We start from the raw sequence: 25,165 nt of genomic DNA, 5'->3' as shown, positions 1-25,165 counted from the left end.
CAGGCCTGATTACTGCCAGACCTGTTGAATCAAGAAATCACTTAAAAAGAACCTGTCTGACAAAATGAATCATGCTTAAAGAGCAATACATCATGCCGCGATCTAAAGAAATTCAAGAACAGATGAGAATCAAAATATTTGACATGTATCAGTCTGGAAAGGGTTATGAAGCCATTTCTAAAGCTTTGGGTTTCCAGCGAACCACGTTCAGAGCCATTATCCACAAATGGAGAAAACTTGGAACAATGGTGAACCTTCCCAGGAGCGGCCAGCCTACCAAAATTAGTCCAAGAGCACAACGACGACTCATCCAAGAGGTCATAAAAGAACCCAGAACAACATCTAAAGAACTGCAGGCCTCACTTGCCTCAATTAAGGTCTGTGTTCATGATTTAAAAATAAGAAAGAGACTGGGCAAAAACGGCATCCATGGGAGAGTTCCAAGGCAAAAGCCATTGCTGACCAAAAAGAACACAAAGGCTCGTCTCACATTTGCCAAAAAATATCTTGATTATCCCAAAGACTTTTGGGGAAATATTCTGTGCACTGATGAGACAAAAATTAAACTTTTTGGAAGGTGTGTGTCCCGTTACATCTGGCGTAAAACCAACACAGCATTTCATAAAAAGAACATCACACCAACAGTCAAACATGCTGGTGGTAGTGTGATGATCTGGGGCTGCTTTGCAGCTTCAGGACCTGGACGACTTGCCATAATTGACGGAAGCATGAATTCTGCACTCTATCAGAAAATCCTGAAGGAGAATGTCCGGCCGTCAGTTTGACCTCAAGCTGAAGCACACTTGGGTTATGCAGCAAGACAATGATCCCAAACACACCAGCAAGTCCACCTCTGAATGGCTCAAGAAAAACTAAATTAAGGTTTTGGAGTGTATATATATATATATATATATATATATATATATATATATATATATATATATATATATATAATGTCCACCCTTGATTCATCATCCTAGTACTGTAGGTGTTGGGACTGAACCAGCTAATATTAATTAGATTAATAGGATTGCTTTCTAATTCCTGAGAGATTTCTGCTGGTGTCTTGGCTTTCCATGCCTTCTTGCACCTCCCTTTATTCATGTGTTCAATACTTTTTCCCTGTGTCATTCCACTTTATTACACAGAACTTAATATCTGAACTTATTTATTTTGTTTTGTCTTCTTTGTATGTATGGGTTACATGGGTTGTTACCAACATCTGGTGAACATTTAAAGTCAACAGCACCTTTAGAAATATATTTACTGAGAAAAATGGTGACGTGTCCGCTGTAATCCAACAATAAAAAATCTGTTCTGCATGATGACTGAACACCAACAATAAAAATTATATCTTATTTTATGTTGTGTCTAAATGTTATTATTGATTAATAACAATAACAATAATAATTATTATTATATTATTTATTGTGTTGAAAAAGTATAAATCTATTTTGCATGATTACCAAACACCAACTTTAAAAATGAGGTTAATAAATTAACAACAGCAATAATAATAATAATACTAAGATACAATTATTTTATATTATTATAAGATAGAAATTTAAAATAATACTGTTATTTTTTATTATACTATCAAAAAGAACAACATATGGTAATTGAACTCTTAAACCAACATTAAAATGTAATATAGTCTCGCCTCACTCTTCTCGTCGGTCTCGCCTCACTCTTCTCATCTGTCTCGCCTCATTCTGTCTCACCTCACTCTTCTCGTCTCTCTCGCCTCACTCTTCTCGTCTGTCTCGTCTCACTCTTCTCGTCTGTCTCACCTCACTCTTCTCGTCTGTCTCGCCTCACTCTTCTCGTCTGTCTCGCCTCATTCTGTCTCGCCTCACTCTTCTCGTCGGTCTCGCCTCACTCTTCTCATCTGTCTCGCCTCATTCTGTCTCACCTCACTCTTCTCGTCTCTCTCGCCTCACTCTTCTCGTCTGTCTCGTCTCACTCTTCTCATCTGTCTCGCCTCACTCTTCTTGTCTGTCTCCCCTCGCCTCACTCTTCTTGTCTGTCTCCCCTCGCCTCACTCTTCTTGTCTGTCTCCCCTCGCCTCACTCTTCTTGTCTGTCTCCCCTCGCCTCACTCTTCTTGTCTGTCTCCCCTCGCCTCACTCTTCTTGTCTGTCTCCCCTCGCCTCACTCTTCTTGTCTGTCTCCCCTCGCCTCACTCTTCTTGTCTGTCTCCCCTCGCCTCACTCTTCTTGTCTGTCTCCCCTCGCCTCACTCTTCTTGTCTGTCTCCCCTCGCCTCACTCTTCTTGTCTGTCTCCCCTCGCCTCACTCTTCTTGTCTGTCTCCCCTCGCCTCACTCTTCTTGTCTGTCTCCCCTCGCCTCACTCTTCTTGTCTGTCTCCCCTCGCCTCACTCTTCTTGTCTGTCTCCCCTCGCCTCACTCTTCTTGTCTGTCTCCCCTCGCCTCACTCTTCTTGTCTGTCTCCCCTCGCCTCACTCTTCTTGTCTGTCTCCCCTCGCCTCACTCTTCTTGTCTGTCTCCCCTCGCCTCACTCTTCTTGTCTGTCTCCCCTCGCCTCACTCTTCTTGTCTGTCTCCCCTCGCCTCACTCTTCTTGTCTGTCTCCCCTCGCCTCACTCTTCTTGTCTGTCTCCCCTCGCCTCACTCTTCTTGTCTGTCTCCCCTCGCCTCACTCTTCTTGTCTGTCTCCCCTCGCCTCACTCTTCTTGTCTGTCTCCCCTCGCCTCACTCTTCTTGTCTGTCTCCCCTCGCCTCACTCTTCTTGTCTGTCTCCCCTCGCCTCACTCTTCTTGTCTGTCTCCCCTCGCCTCACTCTTCTTGTCTGTCTCCCCTCGCCTCACTCTTCTTGTCTGTCTCCCCTCGCCTCACTCTTCTTGTCTGTCTCCCCTCGCCTCACTCTTCTTGTCTGTCTCCCCTCGCCTCACTCTTCTTGTCTGTCTCCCCTCGCCTCACTCTTCTTGTCTGTCTCCCCTCGCCTCACTCTTCTTGTCTGTCTCCCCTCGCCTCACTCTTCTTGTCTGTCTCCCCTCGCCTCACTCTTCTTGTCTGTCTCCCCTCGCCTCACTCTTCTTGTCTGTCTCCCCTCGCCTCACTCTTCTTGTCTGTCTCCCCTCGCCTCACTCTTCTTGTCTGTCTCCCCTCGCCTCACTCTTCTTGTCTGTCTCCCCTCGCCTCACTCTTCTTGTCTGTCTCCCCTCGCCTCACTCTTCTTGTCTGTCTCCCCTCGCCTCACTCTTCTTGTCTGTCTCCCCTCGCCTCACTCTTCTTGTCTGTCTCCCCTCGCCTCACTCTTCTTGTCTGTCTCCCCTCGCCTCACTCTTCTTGTCTGTCTCCCCTCGCCTCACTCTTCTTGTCTGTCTCCCCTCGCCTCACTCTTCTTGTCTGTCTCCCCTCGCCTCACTCTTCTTGTCTGTCTCCCCTCGCCTCACTCTTCTTGTCTGTCTCCCCTCGCCTCACTCTTCTTGTCTGTCTCCCCTCGCCTCACTCTTCTTGTCTGTCTCCCCTCGCCTCACTCTTCTTGTCTGTCTCCCCTCGCCTCACTCTTCTTGTCTGTCTCCCCTCGCCTCACTCTTCTTGTCTGTCTCCCCTCGCCTCACTCTTCTTGTCTGTCTCCCCTCGCCTCACTCTTCTTGTCTGTCTCCCCTCGCCTCACTCTTCTTGTCTGTCTCCCCTCGCCTCACTCTTCTTGTCTGTCTCCCCTCGCCTCACTCTTCTTGTCTGTCTCCCCTCGCCTCACTCTTCTTGTCTGTCTCCCCTCGCCTCACTCTTCTTGTCTGTCTCCCCTCGCCTCACTCTTCTTGTCTGTCTCCCCTCGCCTCACTCTTCTTGTCTGTCTCCCCTCGCCTCACTCTTCTTGTCTGTCTCCCCTCGCCTCACTCTTCTTGTCTGTCTCCCCTCGCCTCACTCTTCTTGTCTGTCTCCCCTCGCCTCACTCTTCTTGTCTGTCTCCCCTCGCCTCACTCTTCTTGTCTGTCTCCCCTCGCCTCACTCTTCTTGTCTGTCTCCCCTCGCCTCACTCTTCTTGTCTGTCTCCCCTCGCCTCACTCTTCTTGTCTGTCTCCCCTCGCCTCACTCTTCTTGTCTGTCTCCCCTCGCCTCACTCTTCTTGTCTGTCTCCCCTCGCCTCACTCTTCTTGTCTGTCTCCCCTCGCCTCACTCTTCTTGTCTGTCTCCCCTCGCCTCACTCTTCTTGTCTGTCTCCCCTCGCCTCACTCTTCTTGTCTGTCTCCCCTCGCCTCACTCTTCTTGTCTGTCTCCCCTCGCCTCACTCTTCTTGTCTGTCTCCCCTCGCCTCACTCTTCTTGTCTGTCTCCCCTCGCCTCACTCTTCTTGTCAGGCAGCTCGACTCACTCTCCTCACTGGAGAAATGAAATCTGATCTGTGATGCGACTGTCATTTGACACGCTGCATCGAGCAGCCGCGTTCCGTTTTTAATTGTAGTGTCTGTTCGTTTACTGAACTAAATTATTTTTATTTCTATAAAAAATCTAAACGACGGTGGGGGTCGGTGCCGCGGTGGGCATGTGACGTAACCGGTGTTGTGGCTTAACACCAGTATCACCGTCAGCACCGTCTATCGCGGCAAGCCTACTACACATAGCCGTAAGTTCACTGACAAGTTTCGCAAAAAAAAAAATCGCAGACAATTTTATTGCGCGATTCTGAAATCGTTCGCGATAATGATAGCTGTTTGCATAGCTTCTCAGTGAACTACGGCTCTGTGTAGTAAATTCTGCTCCATCTGAAAGCACGTGATGATGATTTCCTGCTGATTACAGAACCGGCATTACTAACAAAATGCGTATGACAATCGCATTCGATTAATCGTGCAGTCCTAATATAAAATCATACAAAATGTATACAATACCTGTGATTTTTATTAATAAGTGAATAAATATATAAATACATATGAAAACGAACAACGGTGAGTCTGTAGAAGGAATATTTGAACACCTGAATAAACCTCTGTGACGGCTCTTTACATTTTGTTTTAAGGCATAAAACATTCATTTAATCTATCTGTTAAGTGATAAAAAATAAAACAAAATGACATTTTTTGGAAAATAAAGGTCATTTAATATTACAATTAAAACATTGAAGAAATATTGAATGCCTATTGCTTAAAAATAAGGTTTTAATAATTTTAGTAGTAGTAGTAGTAGCGGTCTGTTACGTACATTCTACTCAACAATAGTAATATATTTCTGCCGCAATGCCCTCAAGTTAAACCGAACTTTTATTTTGACGGGTTGCCGTGAATACCATTACATTTCTGTGTGTGTATGACATGATGATAGTTTTACTCAGATGAAACGATCAAATGCTGATGAAGTGACTCTCAGAGCAGTTCTGGAGATGTTGTTCATGTGTTTATGTCCTCGTTAGTGAGACGGCAGACGTTAATATCACCGGGAGCGTCACGAGCGCTTCAGTACGAGTACTACACAAAACCGCGCGTCTGCGCCATTCATTAACACAGAGACACGCAGAATTCATATTTAAATATGAATCGTTTTGCGGCTTAATATTTACAAATACTAGTGGGAGTGGGCTCACTTGTGTGTGCGTGAGCGCGCGCATCAGGCGGCGCAACCATAACGTAGAGACAGAAATGACATGCCCTCGTGTAAATAAGATAAACAACATAAGGCTATTTAGTTTGCTTAATGAAAGAACAAGGTATAGACATGTTCTATAAGAAAGGTAACTTTAAATTACTTCTGTTGTGATCTGGCGCTATAGAGAAAATGTAATTAAATAAAATTGACTTGACCTTCAAGGGGGGCGGGGGGTGCCGTTGGGGGGGCTGGCCGCCCCCCTAAAATAATTGCAGGGGAAACACTGCTCTTACCCAGCGGATTGTCCTTCAGCAGGATCTCCAGCGATTTCTTCTCCTCCACCCCTCTGAAACCCACTTTCTCATAATACGCCGAGCGGAAGTTTCTCTGAGGATCATCAGCCATCTGCAACAGAAAACACCATGATTTACCCATACTGCTGATGACACTTTACCATAGGGCTGTGCAATATATCGAAATATCGCTACAGCTTGCAATATTTGAGACAAAAGAAAGAGAAAATCACTCACTGCTCTTACCTAAATAACTTGTGTAGCTTAAATAAGAATCAGTGCATATTGAATTCAAAGAGTACATACTATGCAGTGTTTTATTTTTCCTTTTTATTATTCAGTTCCTAAACTCATGTTAAAATGACATTTTTATGTAATGCTCGAGTAAAACACATACCGTTCACGTTCAGAAGTTGTTGTAGGGGTGCTTTCTTATCAGAATCAGCTTTATTCACCACTTAAGTGTGTGCGCAAACAAGGAATTTGTTGTGGTTTCACAGGAACTCTTGGTTCATACATACAAATAACTAATATATATATATATGACACAAGATAGTTATAGAAGGTCACAGAACCAGTGTTGCCAACTTAGCAATTTTGTTGCTAAATTTAGCAACTTTTCAGACTACCCTAGCAACCTTTTCTTCCAAAAGCACCTAGCAACAAATTTAGCTATTTTTTAAAAATTTATTTGGCAACTTTTAGCAACTTTTGGTAAGTGACTCAAACGACTCAAACGTAATTTAGCATGTGGCACTTTAAGCTTATCGTATCTACTTTACCATACGACTGTATTAAATAACACCTCAATACTGCTAGATCAGATCAGTGTCACAGTTTATTTAAAAACAACAAAGGTATCAGATCATTTAACCGCACACTATTGATTGACATATTCATATACCGCGGTATTTTCATGGTACCTATATAAAAGCTAAAAGATATAATACTATTGTATTTCCGTTACAGTTATAATAAATAGTAATACTTTAGAATTTAACACTTCCCTGATAAGTTAGATTATTCGAAATCGTAACATTCTCACAAAATACAAGTTACAACAGTAAGTTTATGTAAACAATGTTTTGAATATTTAAAAAAAATGACCGTTTATTTACCTCAGAGCGCAGATCTCCGCGGGTTTCCTCAGCCGAGAGACTCTTCAAACTATTTATCAATCAAACAGCTGCCTGCAACTCATATTCAATACATAAATGCGGAATTATTAGCTTTAATTATTAAATGAAAGACTGCAGATGTGTGCGTCTGTAAACGCGGCTGTCTGCAGTCCTGCAGCGACCCCGGAAGTGCCGCCGGAAGTGACTCACGTCCTCGTGTTGTTGTACTTCTGCGCGAGTCCAGCAGCAGGCGCACACGTGGCTCCCACAGACATAATAAAAGACAGTCTTTAAAGCTTATTTAGAATATATAAAGTCTTTAAAAAAAATCATAAAGCCCAAAGAACTGTTTCTCTGCCAAATGAATTTAAAATATGCTTGTGATGCCCTTTTATTTGATTATTTTTTTTATTATTAATTTTTTATTTGATTAAAATGGTCTCAATTTGTACTTACGACGTGTAAAAGTAAATATGAGAAATGTGTGAAGAACTCGCTGTTGAATTTTGTAAGTTCAATAATAAAAAAAATAAATACATAATAACTCTATGTCCGCTCCAACAAGATTGGACAAATGCATTTGCTTTCTTAACCCTCATAATGCATTCAAAATCTGAATTAAATTCATGACTGCTCAAACATTTGTGAGACCTACATATTGTTATACGTAGCTACATAGTTATGCTATTTTTAAAATACATCTCTTCCGGGAAAACTAACCTAATTGATGCCAATGCATTCAGATCGCCCTTTTTAAAGTCACATAGTTATTTTTTGCTACGTGAATACAACCATAGCAGCACGTGATTGATGTTATATGACAGCACACGCATCCACACACAACAAAACAACACTTACCCTTGAGTTTTCAATGATTTTGTTAGAAGTCTGCAGGCTAGGAAAATATTTTTAGAGCTTCATATTAACTGGTTCTACTTTTTTGTTGTTGACATAATTAATAACTACATTGTTTTTCAATGCAAAGTACAAACTTTGTTGATGTCAGATTATTTATTGAGCTCATAGACAGTAATGTTAAATCTTAAAGTGAACGCCCTTTAGCCCTTTACTTTGATTCATTATTTGAAAAGATCTAACTAGCCAACATTTCATTTAATATTGGCAAATGCAGCATTTCAAAAATGGTAAGTAATACCAGTTAAATAACTACTGAGTGGTTGTGAGAGGATCTTGAATAGGGTTACTTATAGTCTTTTGTTAGCTTGGAGCTGGTCAGCAGAGGTCAGCCAGGGTGCTAGTAAACACTTTTTGTTATCATTTATTGTCTTTAATAATAATCATACAAATAATAATAATAATAATAATATATGATGTTAGTACTTGTGAAATAGCTTCACATCTTCATAATACAGGATCCTTATTTCTGCTTTAACATGCACTTAAATCTTTGGTTGTAATCACTCATAAGACTGAATGGAATTAAAAGTATTAATGTTCAATTTTGAAGTTCAAAAGTAAATATTGTGAAATCAGGCCTGGATTAGATTGTTTTAGGCATGAAATAACTCCGCTTTAACTCCTAAATATAACATTTTATACATAAAATCAAACCGTAGTAATAATTCTTCATATGAGTCATACATTTAATGAGGTCTTTCTTTATTTGAGCAATAAAACCGTAAGAAAAATGTCAGACACAGTGTTAGAGATCAACAAAGTAATGCAGGCTAGTACAAAGGTAAAGTGAAGGCACTGAAACTTTCAGAAAAACTACAGCAATTCAACAGTATTAGTGTAAAAACAAATCAAGAAAGTTACATCTTTACCTAAAATCTAGTGTTATAAACAACTTTCATCTGTTTAATAAAATTCAAAAGCAGATAAACCCCCATAATGTGAATAAGCAGGCAAAATTAAAAGTGTATTTTTTTTGTATTAATACATTCGATATAGATTTAAGGAACACTAAACGCTACTGGTTCTTCTTTAGTTTTCCAAACAAGGCGGTTAAAAAAATGCTGATTCGTTTAGCACACCATCCACATTTCCAATAATAAGTGTTACTGATCTTCTCACATTGTTATCTTAAAGATACTTTGATGGAACTTAATGAATTGTGTTATATAACATTGCACAGTACAAAATGATTGTTTAAGAGAGCGATCTGGAGCTGAACGAGGTTCTGCTGTAGCTAAAGCTGCTGTATCTGGAAGACGAAGAGGGGGATAAGCTGTAGTCTACGCTGCCCCTACGGGATCCGCTTCGAGAGCCTGAGGCAGATCCTGGATTCGAGAGGTTGTAAGGGCTGCTGATGCCACGGGATGAAACCGTGGAGGCGGGAAGCATGCATACACCCGTGTTCTCCTCGGTCATGCAACCTTCCAGAGCCTCCTTGTAGGATATCCTCAGCTTGGACTTGGGGCAGGTGAGGGTCTTGGGGTGGTGGCGCGCATCCTGGAGCCTCTGAGCCGCTCTCATGTCCAGCCAGCCGAGCTGCAAAGCCTCCTCGAGCGAACGTCTGCATCCAAGCTCTGGGTCGAACAGCCCGCCGGTTAAATACTGGAATTCAAGGAAGCGCTGGCCAGCTTCGTACGGCAGCCATTTTTCCTTGACAGCCTCGGCGGCTGACATCTTACGCTTAGTTTTCACGTCTTCGAAACCAATATACGCTTTCTGGGCAGGTTTTATCCTGTTGGCCATTTCGTCATCAAGGACACCAAGTCGGGTTGCTTCTTGAATAGAAATACGGCGACCGTTTTCAGGGCTCACAATCCCTCCGGTGCAAGCCTGAGCCTCCAGGAGTCGTTGCGCTGTGATGGAATCAATGATTCCTCGCTTCAGAGCGTCACATATGCTGATCTTCTCCAGCTTCTCTGTGTCAAAAACTGCTCCAACTGGATTCTGTTCCTCAATCGTTTCCACTAATGGGGTCAGTTTGATTGACATGCTGGAAATATGCTTGGCGGTGTTTGTTGAGAATGGATCTTGAATGGTTCCTTGAGTGGAGATACTCTCGACTGTTTTAACAGTTTCAGTTTTAATTATCGGGCTTTTCATTTTCGTCTGGGATGTGAAAGATGATGAGGCGACAGAGGAGCTGAGCGGTTTGCTGAGAGTCTTTGTCTTGTTGGTGATCATATCTGCAAGCTCTGTAAGGGTGAGATTTCCTGAGCGATACTTATCAAGGACATCTTGGTCAATCACTCCCTTATCTAGCAGTTCTTTCAAGTCGTATTTAATGCCTGTTTGCATGTCCATTATAGCTGTACTGGTCGAGCCATCTGGGGCAGTGATGACTGTTTCTTCCCACTCACATTCTTGCTGAGACAATTCCAAAAAGGTTTCGTAGTCTATGAGTTTCTTCTCGTAGGCTTCACGCACCGTCATCTCTTTATTACTTTCAGGATCAACAATCAATACTCGTCTCTTCCTTGAGGAGTTTTTCTGCTGCATCTTTTTCTTATCGTAAAGGGGCAGAAGCACTAGTCCCGTCTTCTTATCTGGAATGCAACGGCTTTTTAGCTGCAGGTAGGTCAGATTGTCCTCTGTGTTTGGGTCGAAGAAACCTTTTGTGTCATCTCCTTCATCTTTCAAAATCTGGTTCATCTCTTCATCAAAGTAGCTCCTTTGGTACGCCACATCAACATCAATTCGGTGACTGTGTTTAGGGTCAATAATGCCACCACTTGCAATCTGAGCCTCCAGCAGGCGAATGCCATGACCTTTCTCTATGAGACCACGTTCGATGGCTTCGAAAAGGGAGATCATCTTGTTGGTGCCTGGGTCTTTGTACCCAGTTACCGCTCTCTCAGCAGACAGAAGCTTGTCTTTGAACTCCACACCCACCAGTCCTTTCTTACAGGCCTCCTCGACTGTGTAGTACTCATTGTTGGTGGGATCAATAATGAAGCCTGAGGCTGCCTGGGCTTCCAGAAGCTCCAAGGTAGTGCCTGGTCGCAGAAGCCCTTCCTTCATGGCCTGGTAGATGGGCAAGGCGCAGTCGTTGGCCTCATCATAAATCCCAGCAATGCAGGTTGACCCTCGGAGATAAGCCCGAAGCCTGTGTTCAATATCTTGGCTGGTAATCTTTCCCTCTCTCAGATGATATACATCCGAAGGTTGCAGCAATTTCGCATCCACCAGATCTGACACGCTAACTTCATGGCGCAGTCCCTGTACAGTCATGGGTTTCTCTGCAGCTGGAAGCAGAAGCAAGCTAGTATTGAGGTCAGCCTTGCATCGCTTCTTGAGGGTAACATAGCTGGCAGGTAGACCAGTGTCGGGATCGATATAGCAATCAGGTTTGGCATTTAGAGCTTGATAAAGATCCTCATCAACAAGATCACGGTCCATGGCAGTATCTTTGGAAAGATAGACACTAAGGGTGGGATCAAGGATGCCTCCCGCCGCCTCTTGTGCCTGCAGGAGACGCAGAGCTGTTTCTCGGTTAACTATTCCTTTCTTCATGGCTTGGCTTACTGGCAAGAGTTTACCAGTTTTGGGATCCCTGAACCCAATGCAGGCAGCCTCTGCAGTCAACAGCTGCTTCTTGTCAGCTTCATCCACAAGTCCATTCAGACAAGCCTCCTCAACAGTCATCCTCACATTTGCTCTGGGATCTATGATGTACCCTGTGGCAGCTTGAGCCTCCAGCAACATGTTTCCACTCTCGTCTGAAATCAATTTTAGTTTTTTAGCCTCGGTGAAGGTCATTTTGCCTTTAGGTCCTTCTGCCAGCCCCGCAATGGCTCCTGTGCCTTTTAGATTGAGCCTGATGTCGACAGATACGTCCTCGACAGTCCGCTGGCCATTCATCAACTGCTCAAATGTCACCTTGTCAATCACATCACAGTCATGCAGCTGCTGCGCTGTGACCTTCTTGCGGACACCTTCGAAGACCAGCGAGGAGGTGTCTTTTAGGTCTGTCTGAGTGTATTTGGTAGCACCATCTGGTTTCCGCTGCAGTCTCAGCAACTCATTCTGCTGCGAGTCTCGAAGCGACTGCATCTCGGCCCTCTCTCGTTCCAAGTTCTGCAAGAGTAGCCTGTAGCGTTCTTCGGACTCCTTCAGTTGCATCCTCAGTCTTTCCATCTCGGCCTTGACAGAATTAAATTTGCTCTCCTGGCCGGAGCACTCCGAGTTGTGCTTTCGAATCTGCTCTTCATGAGTCGCGCATTTGGTCTTCCATTGGGTAAAATCCTGCTTGATCCTCTCATTGTCCTCCTGCAGCTGTGATTTTAGTCGCAGTTCCGATTCCAGTGAAAGTTTGATACGGGATAGCTCATCTTCCAGCTTTTTCAAGCACATCATATCCTGTTCCATTGCAGCCATTTTCTTGAGGAGGTCATCCCGCTCTTGCTGCAGGCTGTTGCACTGATATTGGGATGTTTGGATCACAGAGGAAGTCTGCAACAAAAAGACCAAAGAGAAGATTATTATTTTATCATTTAAGGTGATCATTCTGTATATGATTTTTCAGATAGGACAATGATTTGTTATTGTATGGCAATGATTTATCATTCATTGACGATTACAAAAAAGAACTGATTGGTTTTCAAGCTAATTACATGGCTATAGCCAACCCTGCTCCTGGAGGGACTACCTTCCAGCAGACTTTAGTTCCATCCCCACTCCAACACACTTTCCTGTTATTTTCAAGTAATCTTGAACGCCTTGATTAGCTGGATCGGTGTGTTTGATTAGGGTTGGAGCTAAACCCCAGCATAGTAGCCCACCAGGTGCAGGGTTTGCTATGCCTGTTCTAAAGTGTCAAAGTCACAGAGTATGCCACGAGCAATAGAGGTTAGATTGATATGTCTTCAATGTGGTTGATCATGTATGCAATGGATGCTGTTGTGCTGTAAAACAAGCACGCAGCATGGAAGCTTGCAAAGGACAAACTACAGAGGCGTGTAAGATGCAAATCTGCAGGGTGTGGTGTGGAAATAGGTCAAACATGCACATTAAGACATGCAAAAATATGGCAGATTTTTATGGAGACATATTTTGCATGTCAAGACAGTAACAATTTACAGCATGCAGCGTGAGAGAGAGAGATGCATGCGGTTGGCTAAATCTACTAAACTCTAGTTTCTAGTTATCCTAGTACCTCTCTGGCTTGTTTTTGTACATTTTCTATCTCCACTTGCAGTTTTTCTCTCTCTCGTGAGAGCTGTCGCATAAGCCTGTCATGCTCTGTACTGGCACGCTGGCTGGACTCAAGCTGTTTCTGCAAAGCTGCAATTTGCTCAATAAGTTCGCGATCTCCACGCTTTTTGTTTTTGAGCAGTTCCTCATGTTCTAGACGCACAGAGCGCAACTCCTCCTCCAGGCGGAGGCGATCTTTGGTCAGAGTTTCGTTCAGCCTTTGCAGACGCTCAGTTTCAGCAGTGCTTATGTTTAATGCACAAGTCTTCTCCTCCATTCTGCGATGAAGGGCCTCGTAGTGCTGGTTGGAGTCTTGGACGCGCCTCTGTTCTTGTGTCAGCTGTAGTTTCAAAGTGTTCATCTCTGCTTTCAAGGCAGCCAGGCTCTGAGAAGACACTTTGTGCTCCTTCAAGGAACGGTCTAGGGCCTCCTTTAGCTGCTTGCATTCTTCATCCACATGCTTGGCCTCAAAATTGGTCTCTTCCTGGCTCTTACGCAGCGTGGTGATTGTAGTGGTGTACTCCCGCATGGCTTGGCTACTCTTTTCAAGTTGCGCCTCCGCTCTCCTGCGCTTGCTGGCCTCCTCTTCCACCACTTGCCGCTGCTTCTCCAACTCACTTTCCAGTCGCTTCAGCTCCTCCTGGAGCTCTTGAATGCGGGCTTGAAGGCGTGTAATAGTCTGTTCAGACCGGCCCTTCTCAAGAGCATGGGCCTCCAGCTCCACCCGGATGAGGCTCAACTCCTGGTGGGAAGAGCGTAGTTGCACCAACTCCACATTACAGTTTTCGTTCTTAGTTTTGAGGTCGACCAACTCCCCCTCCAGTCGCCTGATCTCGGCCTCTAAAGATCTTTTCAAACGTCGCTCCTCTTCGAGGCAGTGTGTGAGACGATTGATCTCACTACTCTTTTCTTGCAGAGCCCGACTGGAGCTCTCCTGTACCTCCCTCGTTTTTTTGTCTGCATCACGTTTCTGGCTAGACAACAACTGGACTTGAGATTCCAGCTCATGCCTCTTTCGGCCTTCCTCTGTACTTACAGCACTAAGTCTCTGGGCCTCCTCTTCCAGGTGCTTCCTCTGGGCTTCCTCCTGGCCGAGGGTGATACGAAGCCTTTGCAGCTTCTCTTTTAACTCCCTAGATTCTCCCTCTAATTTTTCAAACTCAAGACTCATGGAAGCAGCATCACTTTCCTTCTGCTGTGAAAGCTTCTGCATGCTGGTCTGAGTAACGAGGATTTGAGACTCGTAGGTTTGTTTCACCTCTCGTGTCTCTATGTTGTGCTCCTGCCTTACCTTTGTCAGCTCTGCCTGCACCTCCTTGACACGCCGAGCCTCGTCTTCCAACTCCCTTCGCAGATGCTCCAGCTCTCGGGTCCTGTCAGACACCGTCTTTTCCAGCTCCATCTTGGCCCAGCTGGCCTGCTCCAGTTCCTTGAGTTTCTTGCGCATAGTTTCATCATGTTCTTCCTGCAAAAATGTGTAGCGCTCTACCACGACTTTCTTTTTCCTCTCCATTTCGTCCAACTGGAGTTTGAGGCGACGTACTTCATCCGTAAACTCTTGAAGGCGATTGGTAGAAGAGTCCAGGCTATCTTGTGTGGTCATGCACTTCAAAGTCTCAGTCCTCTTCACCTCTTCCAGAGATAGCAGGTGTGTCTGTGATTCATTCAGCTCCTGCTGGTATTTCAGAAGAGCTTCCTGCAAAGAGGCATTCGTTGCATTGTGATCCTTAATAGCATCTCGCAGCTGCTGAAGTTCCTCCTCGAGAAGCTCAATCCTGGTATTCCGGATCTGCAGAAAACATTTTAAAATACATTATTTTGTGCTTCAAAACTATATATTTAGCAGGTAAGTCCCTTGAGAATAAAAACTAGCATCATGAAACCATACACTGACATTTGGCCAAAATGTCTGTTGACTTGTCTGAGTCCTAAAACCATTTAAAGACTTGGTCATTTTAAGGCTTTTGCGTTTACTGAAGAAGGTTTAGGTAGGGCTGCATGATTTGGGTGGAAAATGTAATTGCGATTTTGTGATTTAAAATTCAATTTAAAAATGCTCAGCTGCACAATTTGGATGAAAACTTTGTGAAATATAGATTAATACGACCAATTCTGGGTAGATTACTTACAAATTTCAATCTGTTACTGATTCCAAATTACATGACAAAAACTGTAATTACTAATGTAATCTATTACATTACACATTTTAAGTAATATAATCAGACTACTTTTTGATTACTTTTAGATTACTTATGACTTAACTTTATATGTACCATATAAATATAAAAATGCATAGAAAATATAGAAACTATATAAAAGAAAGCATTTCCCATTCATTGTTATTAACAACATGAAGTGCATTAAACATTACATTAAGTCAAGGTTTCTTAGACTGGGGTTCATGAAGGAACTGCACGGGTTTGTGAGTTTAATGAAAAGCTAATAATGAATTAAATCATAAAATATAAAATTAAAATAAACAACAAAATCTAAATGAAACACTTAGTAAAAACGATTATGTATTTAATTTGTTATAATATGTAATCAAAAAAGTAACTATAGTCTGATCACAAGTATTTTAAAATGTAATGTAATCTAATTAAAAAAGTACCGTATTGACCCGAATATAAGACGATGTTTTTCTCTTGGAAATACATCTGAAAAAACACGGTCGTCTTATATTCAGGGTCTAGTCTTTGACATGTCAATAATACACCCACAACAATAGATGGCGCCAAATACGCATAAAACCAGTGTGCCGTGAAATACGTAATGTAATGCGTGTTGTAAAGATCGCGAGTAAAAACTAAAGAAAAAGAAAAGCTTACAGCTGCATGAGTCGTGACGGTCACGTTAGCCTGATGGGACCAAACTCCCTTTGTGATTTTAAAACGTAAGACAGTACCCAGATTTGAAGACTACAGTAAGATTTAACTTCTACTGTTAATAAGAGTTTGGTAGGCTACTATTAGACGGATAGCCTAAATGTCCTAATTCAGATGGGCTACCTGTTTTTGTTTTTTTATGGTATATCAAAAAGTGTATATTTTTTAAATGTGATTGTTGGTACATTTGACCAGTTTTTACCATACTTTCAAAACAAAAATTAAAATAGGAAAAATATGCAATATGAAAATAATTGAAGACAAAATGTGTTTTACTGAGAAAAAACAAGATTTGGTTTTTAAAAAGCCTTTTTCCAAAAGGTACATCTGGAAAAAGGGGGGTCGTCTTATATTCGGGCCAATACGGTACTTAATTTTTGTAAACTGATTACCAGATTACATGTAATCAGCTACTACCCAGCACTGAATATGATTATAACAAAATAAATATTAATAATAATAAATATTAAACAAAATAAGATACTACTATTTTATAAAAAATGTCTTGATTGCATCACTCTGCCAAAACCGAAGTGTCTTTATATACCTTCAGTTCTTCCATGTTCTTCTGGGAAGCCATTAGAAGTTTGTAGTAATCGCTTGAACGGGTGAGCAGTTCTAAGTAGTGTGCATTTAGAGAAGAGACCTGCCAAAGACAAGTGTGAAAAAAATTAAGGTTATAATAAAACAACACTGCAGTAACAGCAATGCTTGTGTGTTGACTGGGAGAGTGTGTGTTTGTAGGTGTACCTCTTCTGAAATGTAGGACGATGGTGACTGCAGCACAGTCCTCTTGATGGGGATGTTAAGCAAAGTTTCCAGTCCAGCACTGTAAACTGCCAACTCAAGCTCATAGTTCTACAGAGACACAGTTCAGATTATTAAAAACGCTGTCAGATCTGAATTTAGATATTAGTAAGTCTGCAAACTACAGCAGTAGCCTAAAACAATGACTACATATGTGTTTGTATAGCACTTTTTTCACATGGCTTCAAAGCAGCTTTACAGAAAGTCATGATGCGATTATAAAGCATAAAAATATTATAAATATTAAATGGTCTTTTAAATTGTTTTTTATTTGTCTTATAATTGCAGTTCAGATCACAGCTGGCCGATAATGTACTGTAGTTTACATTTTACAGTGATGTTTTGTAATATTTATCTTAACACTTTACAATAATGCATTAACTAATATCACCAAACAATGAGCAATATATTTGTTACAGTATTTTAAAAAATCTAGGTTAATGTTAGTGTTATTTTAGAAACCCTGAGATACTATTATATTTTTTTGTTAATATCTGAATCAGTTTTTGTTTCCATTTTCCATTTTTATTTTAATTTTAGTTCAAGTTTTAGTAATGTTGTTGTTTTTTTGTAATTTTTATTAGCTTTTATATATGTCCATATAGTTTTTATTCATTTTTATTTCCGTTTTAGTTATTTTAGTACATCAAGTTTAACAACTAAAATGAAAAATGTTGCAACCATCTGAAAAAAAAAAATATATATATATATTAATAATAATAATAATTAATAAATATCATTTATCTATATATATATGTATGTATTTATTTATTATTTTAAATACATTAATAATATTTATTATTATTTTACCCATTTATTTCAGGTAACAATTTTTTGGGGTTAATTATTTAAATTTTATTTTCAGTTTTAGTTAACTATAATAACCCTGGTTAACATTAGTTAATAAAAACACAATTGCTCATTGTTAGGTCAATTGAATAATAATAATATTATTAAAAGACACACCTTTTGATTTTAATAATGTATTATGTAGTAAATGTTAAAATTAACATGAACTAAAATTAATGAATGTTTTACAACTACTTTTCATTGTTTGTTTATGTTATCTAACATAAACAAATGAAACCTTATTGTAAAGTGTTGGTCTAGGTTACATAAGCCGAAAAGTCGTTTCAGAGACAAACGACTCAAGTTATGATCGTTTGGTGTTTTAATTACTATATACGTCATCATTGGTTGGGACTTACACTAAATCCCCAACAGCACATTAAAGGAAACTGTAGGTTGAATACCTTGATGGCATTTATGCAGGTTTCGCCGTCTTTCTGCACCGTCTCCAACAGCTCTCTCTTCGCCTTTATATCAGAGTTTAACGCCTGCACACATTAGAAAACAGCATTACAAAAGTCTACTTAAACTTCAGTTAAATCAAACATATGGCTGTGTGGATTCCTTTAGGCAACTCTGCTCAAATACATGTTTTCCAGGCTCACTTTCTGTTGGTTGAAGAGTTGTGTGTAAACTGTGATGTCGTCGGTCTTGACGGCCTGCTGAGAATCGATCTGTCGCTGGGTTTCGTCGATCCAGCCGCTGAAACGAGAATTGGACTGCAGGTATCGCTGCAGATGCGGCAGGTAAGCGTCCAGATCCTCCAGCCTGAGAAAACACCCTCGTTAGTCAGTTCATTCAGGCCTACAGCCGGAAAGCCAGCCGTTCTGTTGGGGAAGGAGCGTCTGACCTGTTGTTGATCTGTATCTGGATGCGTTTCCAGCGGTCTGACAGCTGGTTGACGTGCTCGGCGTACTGGGAGAGGTTGATGATGCACCTGTAACGGCCCTGATCCGTCTGTTCATTAAACTGTTGGATCTTATTCAAATCGACCAGCAGTGAATTCAGCAAATCCTGCTTCTGCTCCAAATCACTGCGCATACTCTGGGTTTGGAGAAAAAGTACAGGTTAAGTCGTATTGTAGAGTTAACTGCACTTAAAGACTCTACACAAAGGACTCGTTTGGGTTTTCTTCATTTTTCCTTTTAAAAAATGACAATTTTATAATCTTGATTAGGGTTGAGAACCGAGAGTTCCGTTTTTTTGAAAAGTTCCGGAACCGTGAGCAATTTCTAAGTTTCGGTTCCGAAAACGGTTCTGATGCGACGGCGTGACGAAGCGCTGTGAGCAGCCTTGCGCCAGCGTTTCCCGTAAAGGGTGTCACAAACCAAATAACAGAAACACCGCCCTGCCTCTTTAATTACTGAGCACTTTTTTTTTTCCACGACTGTACGCGCACTCGCGTCTTTGATAAATGTGCATGTTGTTTTGTCTGACTGTACATGTACCAGCAGCGCGCAGCACCTGTCGCAACTAAATTACATTATATTTGTCCCATATTGTCATTAATATACATACTGACTTCAACTTGGACCACTAAATAAATAGACTGCTATTGTTATGTAAGTATGAGGGTTAGATTATTTAGTGTACAGGTCATTTCAAGAGTGATAAACAAAGTGATGGAAAATATTTATTTACATGCATTTTAAATGTTTAAAAATGTGGAAGCCACTCACTGCATCACAACATCTCCTGACTGCATTATTATTTGTAAAATAGGGGCTTTAATGGAGTGTGTGTATACATGGTTATAACAGTTAATATTTCATTAATTTAGGGAAATGAACAAGTGTCTCAGCCCTCAAGGGACTATTTGAACAAGGGACTTATTCCTGCTTGAAAAGCAAAAATGTTATTGATAGTGTAAAAAACATCAACTTTGAAGCACATGTGATTTATGGACTAGCATTACTCAACATTACTACTAGCTTACAGCAACACTATATTCAATGAAAGTAAAATAGTGAAAAAATAATAATAGTTCATTTAAATGGAACCGGAATTGGAACTGGAAAATTTCTTACGATACCCAACCCTAATCTTAATTCATTTAAAAATCATGAAATAATAAATCATTTAAATATTTTTAGCCTTGTTTTTCAGAAATATCTAAACATAATTACCTGAAGCACTTGATGGTATTTGTGCACCTCGTCTGGGTCGAGCGACGCCGTCTCTTTCTCTGTCAGCCGAGCTTCATAAACCTTCACCACATCTTCAGCTTTCAGCAGATCTTTCAGCAGAGACTTCAGTGAATTCAACCTGAAACACAGAGAACGGCTGTGAATTTTAATATTTAATAGGTGTATTTTACAGCAGCTGATATTTTATCTGATGCATCCAATACGATTACATTCATAACAGTTCATAAGAGTTGTTTTAAATTTTTATAATAATAATAATAATAATAATATAAAAATATATTCCAACTGAAAACAATAGAACATTTTTAATTGTAATTTCATTATAATATATATGAAAACATATTCAAAAAGAAAACAGATTGTAGTAATTATATTTGTAATTGTAATAATTATAACATGCTAATAATATATTATATAATTATAATATATACAAAATATTCAAATAGAAAAGTCATTTTAAATTGTAATTATAATAATATTATAAAATATAAATCTAATAATAATAATAATAAATAAAAAACTAAGTTATTTAAAATTATAATATATAATTATATACTGTATTAACTAAAGTAGTTATTTTGAAATTGTAATTATATTATAATAAATAAATAAAATAGAAAACAGTTATTTGAAATTGTAATTATAATATATAGTTATAATTAGGGTTGCAAAAAGGTCGAAAATTTCCTGTAAATTTCGGGAAATATTCCGGAAATTTTGGAAACTTTCCAGGATTTTTTTGGGAATATTCCAGGGATTTTGGGAAAGTTTCCGGAAATGTACCGGAAATTTTCCACCCCTTTGCAACCCTAGTTATAATTATACTAAAAATATATTCAAATACAAATGTTTTTTTTTAATTGCAATTATATAATAAATATAAATACATTCAAATAGAAAACTTATTTGAAATTGTAATTATAATTATGTTATAATATTTCACAATATTACAGTTCTTACTGTATATCTGATCAAATAAATGCAGCCTTGGCACACATAAGAGACTTCTGCATTAAGAATCTTACCGACCCCAAACTTTTGAACAGTATTGTATCATTACAATGAAATCCAGCTTTTATATTTGTGTATTGAGTACCTCTGCAGGTGTGCAGAACTGTAGTTCTCCAGGTGAACTAGTCTCTGGTTAATGAGGTCCAGCTGTGCACGCAGGTATCTAGCTTTATCGCTGTCCGTGGCGTCTTTGAGTTCGGTCTGAACGCTGTCCCTCAGGCTCTGAAACTCGGCCTTCAGCGTCTGCAAATCCTTCTGAAAGACCTGCACACAAGTGCTCGGTGTTAAACCCTAACTCTCGGAGATCAGTGTTTCTGAGCCGCTGTTCTGTCGATTTGTGCTACCCTGTGAGATTTTGCTACCTCCCATTAAAACATTAGGTAGTACAGACAATGAAAAATGCTACCTGTCAAATTATGGTTTATTAATGTCTACCCCAACCCTAAACCTACCCCTTACAGTAATGCAAATACAGTAATTGTGTTATCATCTTGCACTGTTCCCCAGCCAGCTGCTTGACTTACAATGTTTCTCTTTGCATAGTTTGTATTTTTTAGTTTATGTATAGGTAACTATATTTCTGTCATGACAACTCTCGGAGGGATTGGCATGGTAATGTACATGATAATGTTAATGTATTTGGTCTTGGTGAAATAGATCTGCTACGCTGCTGCTGCTGCTGCAGAGCAAGTACCGAGACTTGCTACTGCCAATACATCCACAATATGCTGCTGTGAGCATGTAAGAAATACTGCTGCTGCACATATAACATACATGAAATAACCCCCATATAGCTTACATGAATCACCTCGTAGCAGATCTATACAGGTGGAGCTGGGGAAGGTGGAGGGTTTCTGAAGCAAGCTGCACTGCTACGGCAAGCACTAGTCATTTATTTGAATGTTGAGCAGTGAGCTCATTGGCTACCGATACAGAAGAGAACCGCTCAGCTGTGCCATGTGATAATGATGTCATTAGGTCAGATTGAGTTAGACCTATCGGACTGCGCCATCTAGAGTTTCATGCCAGAACTCTGTATATAGTATATTTAGAGTCAAAATCTGTCCGTAGGTTAGTTGTGTATAGGTTTATACTGTTTTACTTCATTGTTGTATGTCTGTATTTATGTAGCACCGTGGTCCTGTGAGGCACGACATTTCGTTCCACTGTATGTCCCCACATGTAGCGGAATGACAATAAAGCTCAACTTGAACTTATTCGTAGTTGTGGCTGAAAGGATACAGCTACGGCAGGAAACCAACAATAAATAATTTTTTCTACCTATTAGATTGTGTTTTAATAATGTCTACACCTACCCCTTACGGTAATGCAAATACAGTAATTATCGTTGAAAAATTACGCAATATTGATGTGCGCATGCGCAGTAAACCCTGGTAGGAGAATCTGACGGATAGGATGAAACGTCAGGACAGCGGACTCATGCGTTGGTCACCTGTGTGCTGGCAATGTGGCGTCCGCACTCCTCCGGCGCGTCCTCTCCTAACGCGATGTACAGGAATGTGACGAGAGACGACTCTGCGCCGTCCAGCTTCAGTCGCAGCGCGTTGAGCTCGTTCAGCAGTTTGACGCTCACGGCCGCCGAGTATTCGGATCCCTCTCCTCGAGCGGCTACGATAAACACAACACATTCAGGATGTTACGCAGCGGATCTTCATAGTTTCTCACTTGTTTGCCATTACAAATATTTAAAGCTGCAGTCTGTAACTTTTTTGTGTTCAAAATTTACAACATTTATATAACAAGCGAGTACACCATGAATCAATTTTCCAAAGCCGTGTTTTTGGCTTGTCCTGAATCACTACGGTACACCTATAATAAGTGTTTATATTCGGACTATTTAGACTGGTTCGGGTAGGTACCGCTGAGGACTAGCCCAGCACCTGCGTGATTCACCATAGACATAAACAGAGAGAAGTAGCTCCGGCTACAATGTTCTTCCGCAAGACGCACGCAGTTCTGTTTATTAACTGCTAGAGTGCCAAAAGTTACGGACTGCAGCTTTAAATATTCTTCATAGTGTGGCATTAACTGCACTTAAACGGACAGTTCACCCAAAAAACAAAATTCAGTTCATGGTCCCCATTAACTTCCATAAAATTTGTCCATCCATCCATCCATCCGTCCATCCGTCCGTCCGTCTGTCCGTCTTTCTATCTGTCTGTCTGTCCATTTATCCATCTATCTATCCATCCATCCGTCCGTGCATCCATCCATCCATCCATCCATCCATCCATCCGTCTATCTGTCTGTCTGTCTGTCTGTCTGTCTATCTATCTATCTGTCCGTCCGTCCGTCCGTCCATCCGTCCGTCCGTCCATCCATCCATCTATCTATATGTCTGTATATCCATCCATCTATTTTATTCATTTTAATAAAAAATATTTTATTAGTTTCAGGATTTTCCAGAAATATCTAAATATAAATGTACTTGAGAATTGCAAAAAAATAAAAAATCCTAAAATATTAATATTTGCTTTAAGGGAAATAAATCTGGATTTTTTTTTCTTTATAGCATAAACCTCACTAAATTTTTCTACATTTATACTTTAACCAACAAAAATTTGTAAAAAAAAAAAAACTAAAATAGATATATTTTGTGAAACCAAGTCTTAATATCTTACTTGCACAGTTTTGCTTATCAGTAATTTGTCTTGTTTTAAGGAAATTATAAGATAAGATAATAAAAATCATAATTATTCCAAACTTTAATTAGTAATATAAGTATAAATAAATCCATATTTTAAAAATCTATATATTTTTGCAATATTTATGCTTAAAACAACAACAAAAAAACTTTATTAAAAAAATTATATTAATATCTTAATATTTTAATGTCTTGAGACCCCTAAATTCTCAATTTTGAAACTCTTTTCAGAAAACAAGACTTAGTAAGTCATCTTCCTTCTCAAGTAGATGCATCTTGATTTAAGATGTTCAATATTAGTACTGGGAAACGAGACAGAAATAGTGCAGACTGACCGTACGCAGGCAGATCCACCACCAGTTTGCTGTAACTCTGCTGGGCTCCTGTATACTGGCTCTCGATGTGTTTGTGGTCTTCGGCCCCGAACAGCTCTGAACCCTGCGAGTGTTTCTTAAACTCCTGGAAGTGCATCTCCAGACTTCGGATGATGCTGCTGTACTCCTCCGGACCCATTTTGGAAAGCTGCGTATAAACAAAGACAAAACGCATTTGTTTTATTTTAGCCGTTTTGATCATTTTCTTGGTTAGTTGCTTTGATAATGCACATTTGTGACCCTGGACCACAAAACCAGTCATAAGGGTAAATTTTTTTAAATTGAGATTTATACATCATCTGAAAGCTGGTTCAAATGAAGTTCTTAGCAATGCATATTACTAATCAGAAATTAAGTTTTGATATATTTACGGCAGGAAAATTACAAATTATTTTCATGGAACATGATCTTTACTTAATATCCGAATGATTTTTGGCATAAAAGAAAAATCTATAATTTTGACCCAAATAATGTATTGTTAGCTATTGCTACAAATATACCTTGTACCTTGTATACTGAAGACTGCTTTTGTGCTGCAGGGTCACATTTTGTATATAACAAAAGTGACAGTAAAGACATTTATAATGTGACAATGCTGTTCTTTTGAACTTTCTATTCATCTGTGAATCTTGAAAAATAAAATGCATCACTGTTTCCACAGAAATATTGTGCAGCACAACTGTTTTCAACATTGATAATAATCAGAAATGTTTCTTGAGCAGCAAATCAGCATATTAGAATGATTTCTGAAAGTAATGATGTAATGATGCTGAAAATACAGCTGCGCATCACAGGAATAAATTACAGTTTAACAGATACTCACATAGAAAACAGCTGTTTTAAATTATAATAATATTTCAAAATTTTTACACTACCATGTTGATGGTGAGTGAATTGATGCGGTTGATGTCCAGCAGACAGTACTGCCATGAGATCATACTCTTGACGTTGATGTACAGCTGATTCCAGACGGTTAGAATGGCCTCATAATACTGAGAGTTCCTGCCGTCAGACAAACACAGTTAAACAGTAAAAAAAAAGCAACTAAATAATGTCTTTGTGCAACGTGTAAAAATCACAGAAATAACTCACAGCTAAACAGATATTCACATAGAAACAGTTATTTTAAATAGTAAAAATATTTCACAATTTTACTGCTTTTGCAGTATTTTGGATCAAATAAATGCAGGCTTGGTAAGCAGAAGAGACTTCTTTAAAAAACATTAAATATCTTACTGTCCAAAAACCTTTGACTGGTAGTGTAGTTTTATGGTTGAGGCACTATAGTAATTATTATGACCTTATACTAACTAACAACAGTATATGTATAGATTGTGTGTGTGTGTGTGTGTGTAAGTGAGTGA

The 25,165-nt window shown here is 40.1% G+C and overlaps 2 protein-coding genes across 4 annotated transcripts in view; both read right to left on the bottom strand.

Annotated features, from left to right (window-relative positions):
* Nucleotides 1-7,214, bottom strand: part of tbc1d7 (TBC1 domain family, member 7) — a 23,350-nt gene extending 16,136 nt beyond the window's left edge. For all 3 annotated transcript variants that reach the window (XM_016252621.1, XM_016252622.1, XM_016252623.1), the window contains exons 1-2: nucleotides 6,956-7,214; nucleotides 5,838-5,949 (exon numbers count right to left, since the gene is read on the bottom strand). In XM_016252621.1, the coding sequence (XP_016108107.1) occupies nucleotides 5,838-5,949 (112 nt within the window). In that variant the 5' untranslated portion in view covers nucleotides 6,956-7,214. The remainder of the gene's footprint in view (nucleotides 1-5,837; nucleotides 5,950-6,955) is intronic.
* A 1,354-nt stretch (nucleotides 7,215-8,568) lies between these two features.
* dspb (desmoplakin b) overlaps nucleotides 8,569-25,165 on the bottom strand; it is a 31,648-nt gene continuing 15,051 nt past the window's right edge. The window contains exons 10-21 of the mRNA XM_016252598.1: nucleotides 24,677-24,803; nucleotides 23,763-23,949; nucleotides 22,216-22,391; nucleotides 20,848-21,026; nucleotides 19,731-19,869; nucleotides 18,455-18,648; nucleotides 18,210-18,372; nucleotides 18,009-18,092; nucleotides 16,699-16,806; nucleotides 16,496-16,594; nucleotides 13,026-14,852; nucleotides 8,569-12,322 (exon numbers count right to left, since the gene is read on the bottom strand). Coding sequence (XP_016108084.1) covers nucleotides 9,068-12,322; nucleotides 13,026-14,852; nucleotides 16,496-16,594; nucleotides 16,699-16,806; nucleotides 18,009-18,092; nucleotides 18,210-18,372; nucleotides 18,455-18,648; nucleotides 19,731-19,869; nucleotides 20,848-21,026; nucleotides 22,216-22,391; nucleotides 23,763-23,949; nucleotides 24,677-24,803 — 6,538 coding nt within the window. The 3' untranslated portion in view covers nucleotides 8,569-9,067. The remainder of the gene's footprint in view (nucleotides 12,323-13,025; nucleotides 14,853-16,495; nucleotides 16,595-16,698; nucleotides 16,807-18,008; nucleotides 18,093-18,209; nucleotides 18,373-18,454; nucleotides 18,649-19,730; nucleotides 19,870-20,847; nucleotides 21,027-22,215; nucleotides 22,392-23,762; nucleotides 23,950-24,676; nucleotides 24,804-25,165) is intronic.

Source organism: Sinocyclocheilus grahami, unplaced genomic scaffold (assembly GCF_001515645.1).
Source record: "Sinocyclocheilus grahami isolate Dianchi unplaced genomic scaffold, SAMN03320097.WGS_v1.1 scaffold1122.1, whole genome shotgun sequence".
Lineage (NCBI taxonomy): Eukaryota > Metazoa > Chordata > Actinopteri > Cypriniformes > Cyprinidae > Sinocyclocheilus > Sinocyclocheilus grahami.
The sequence above is the reverse complement of the archived record's forward strand: the minus strand, read 5'-3'. Positions and strand labels throughout refer to the sequence as shown.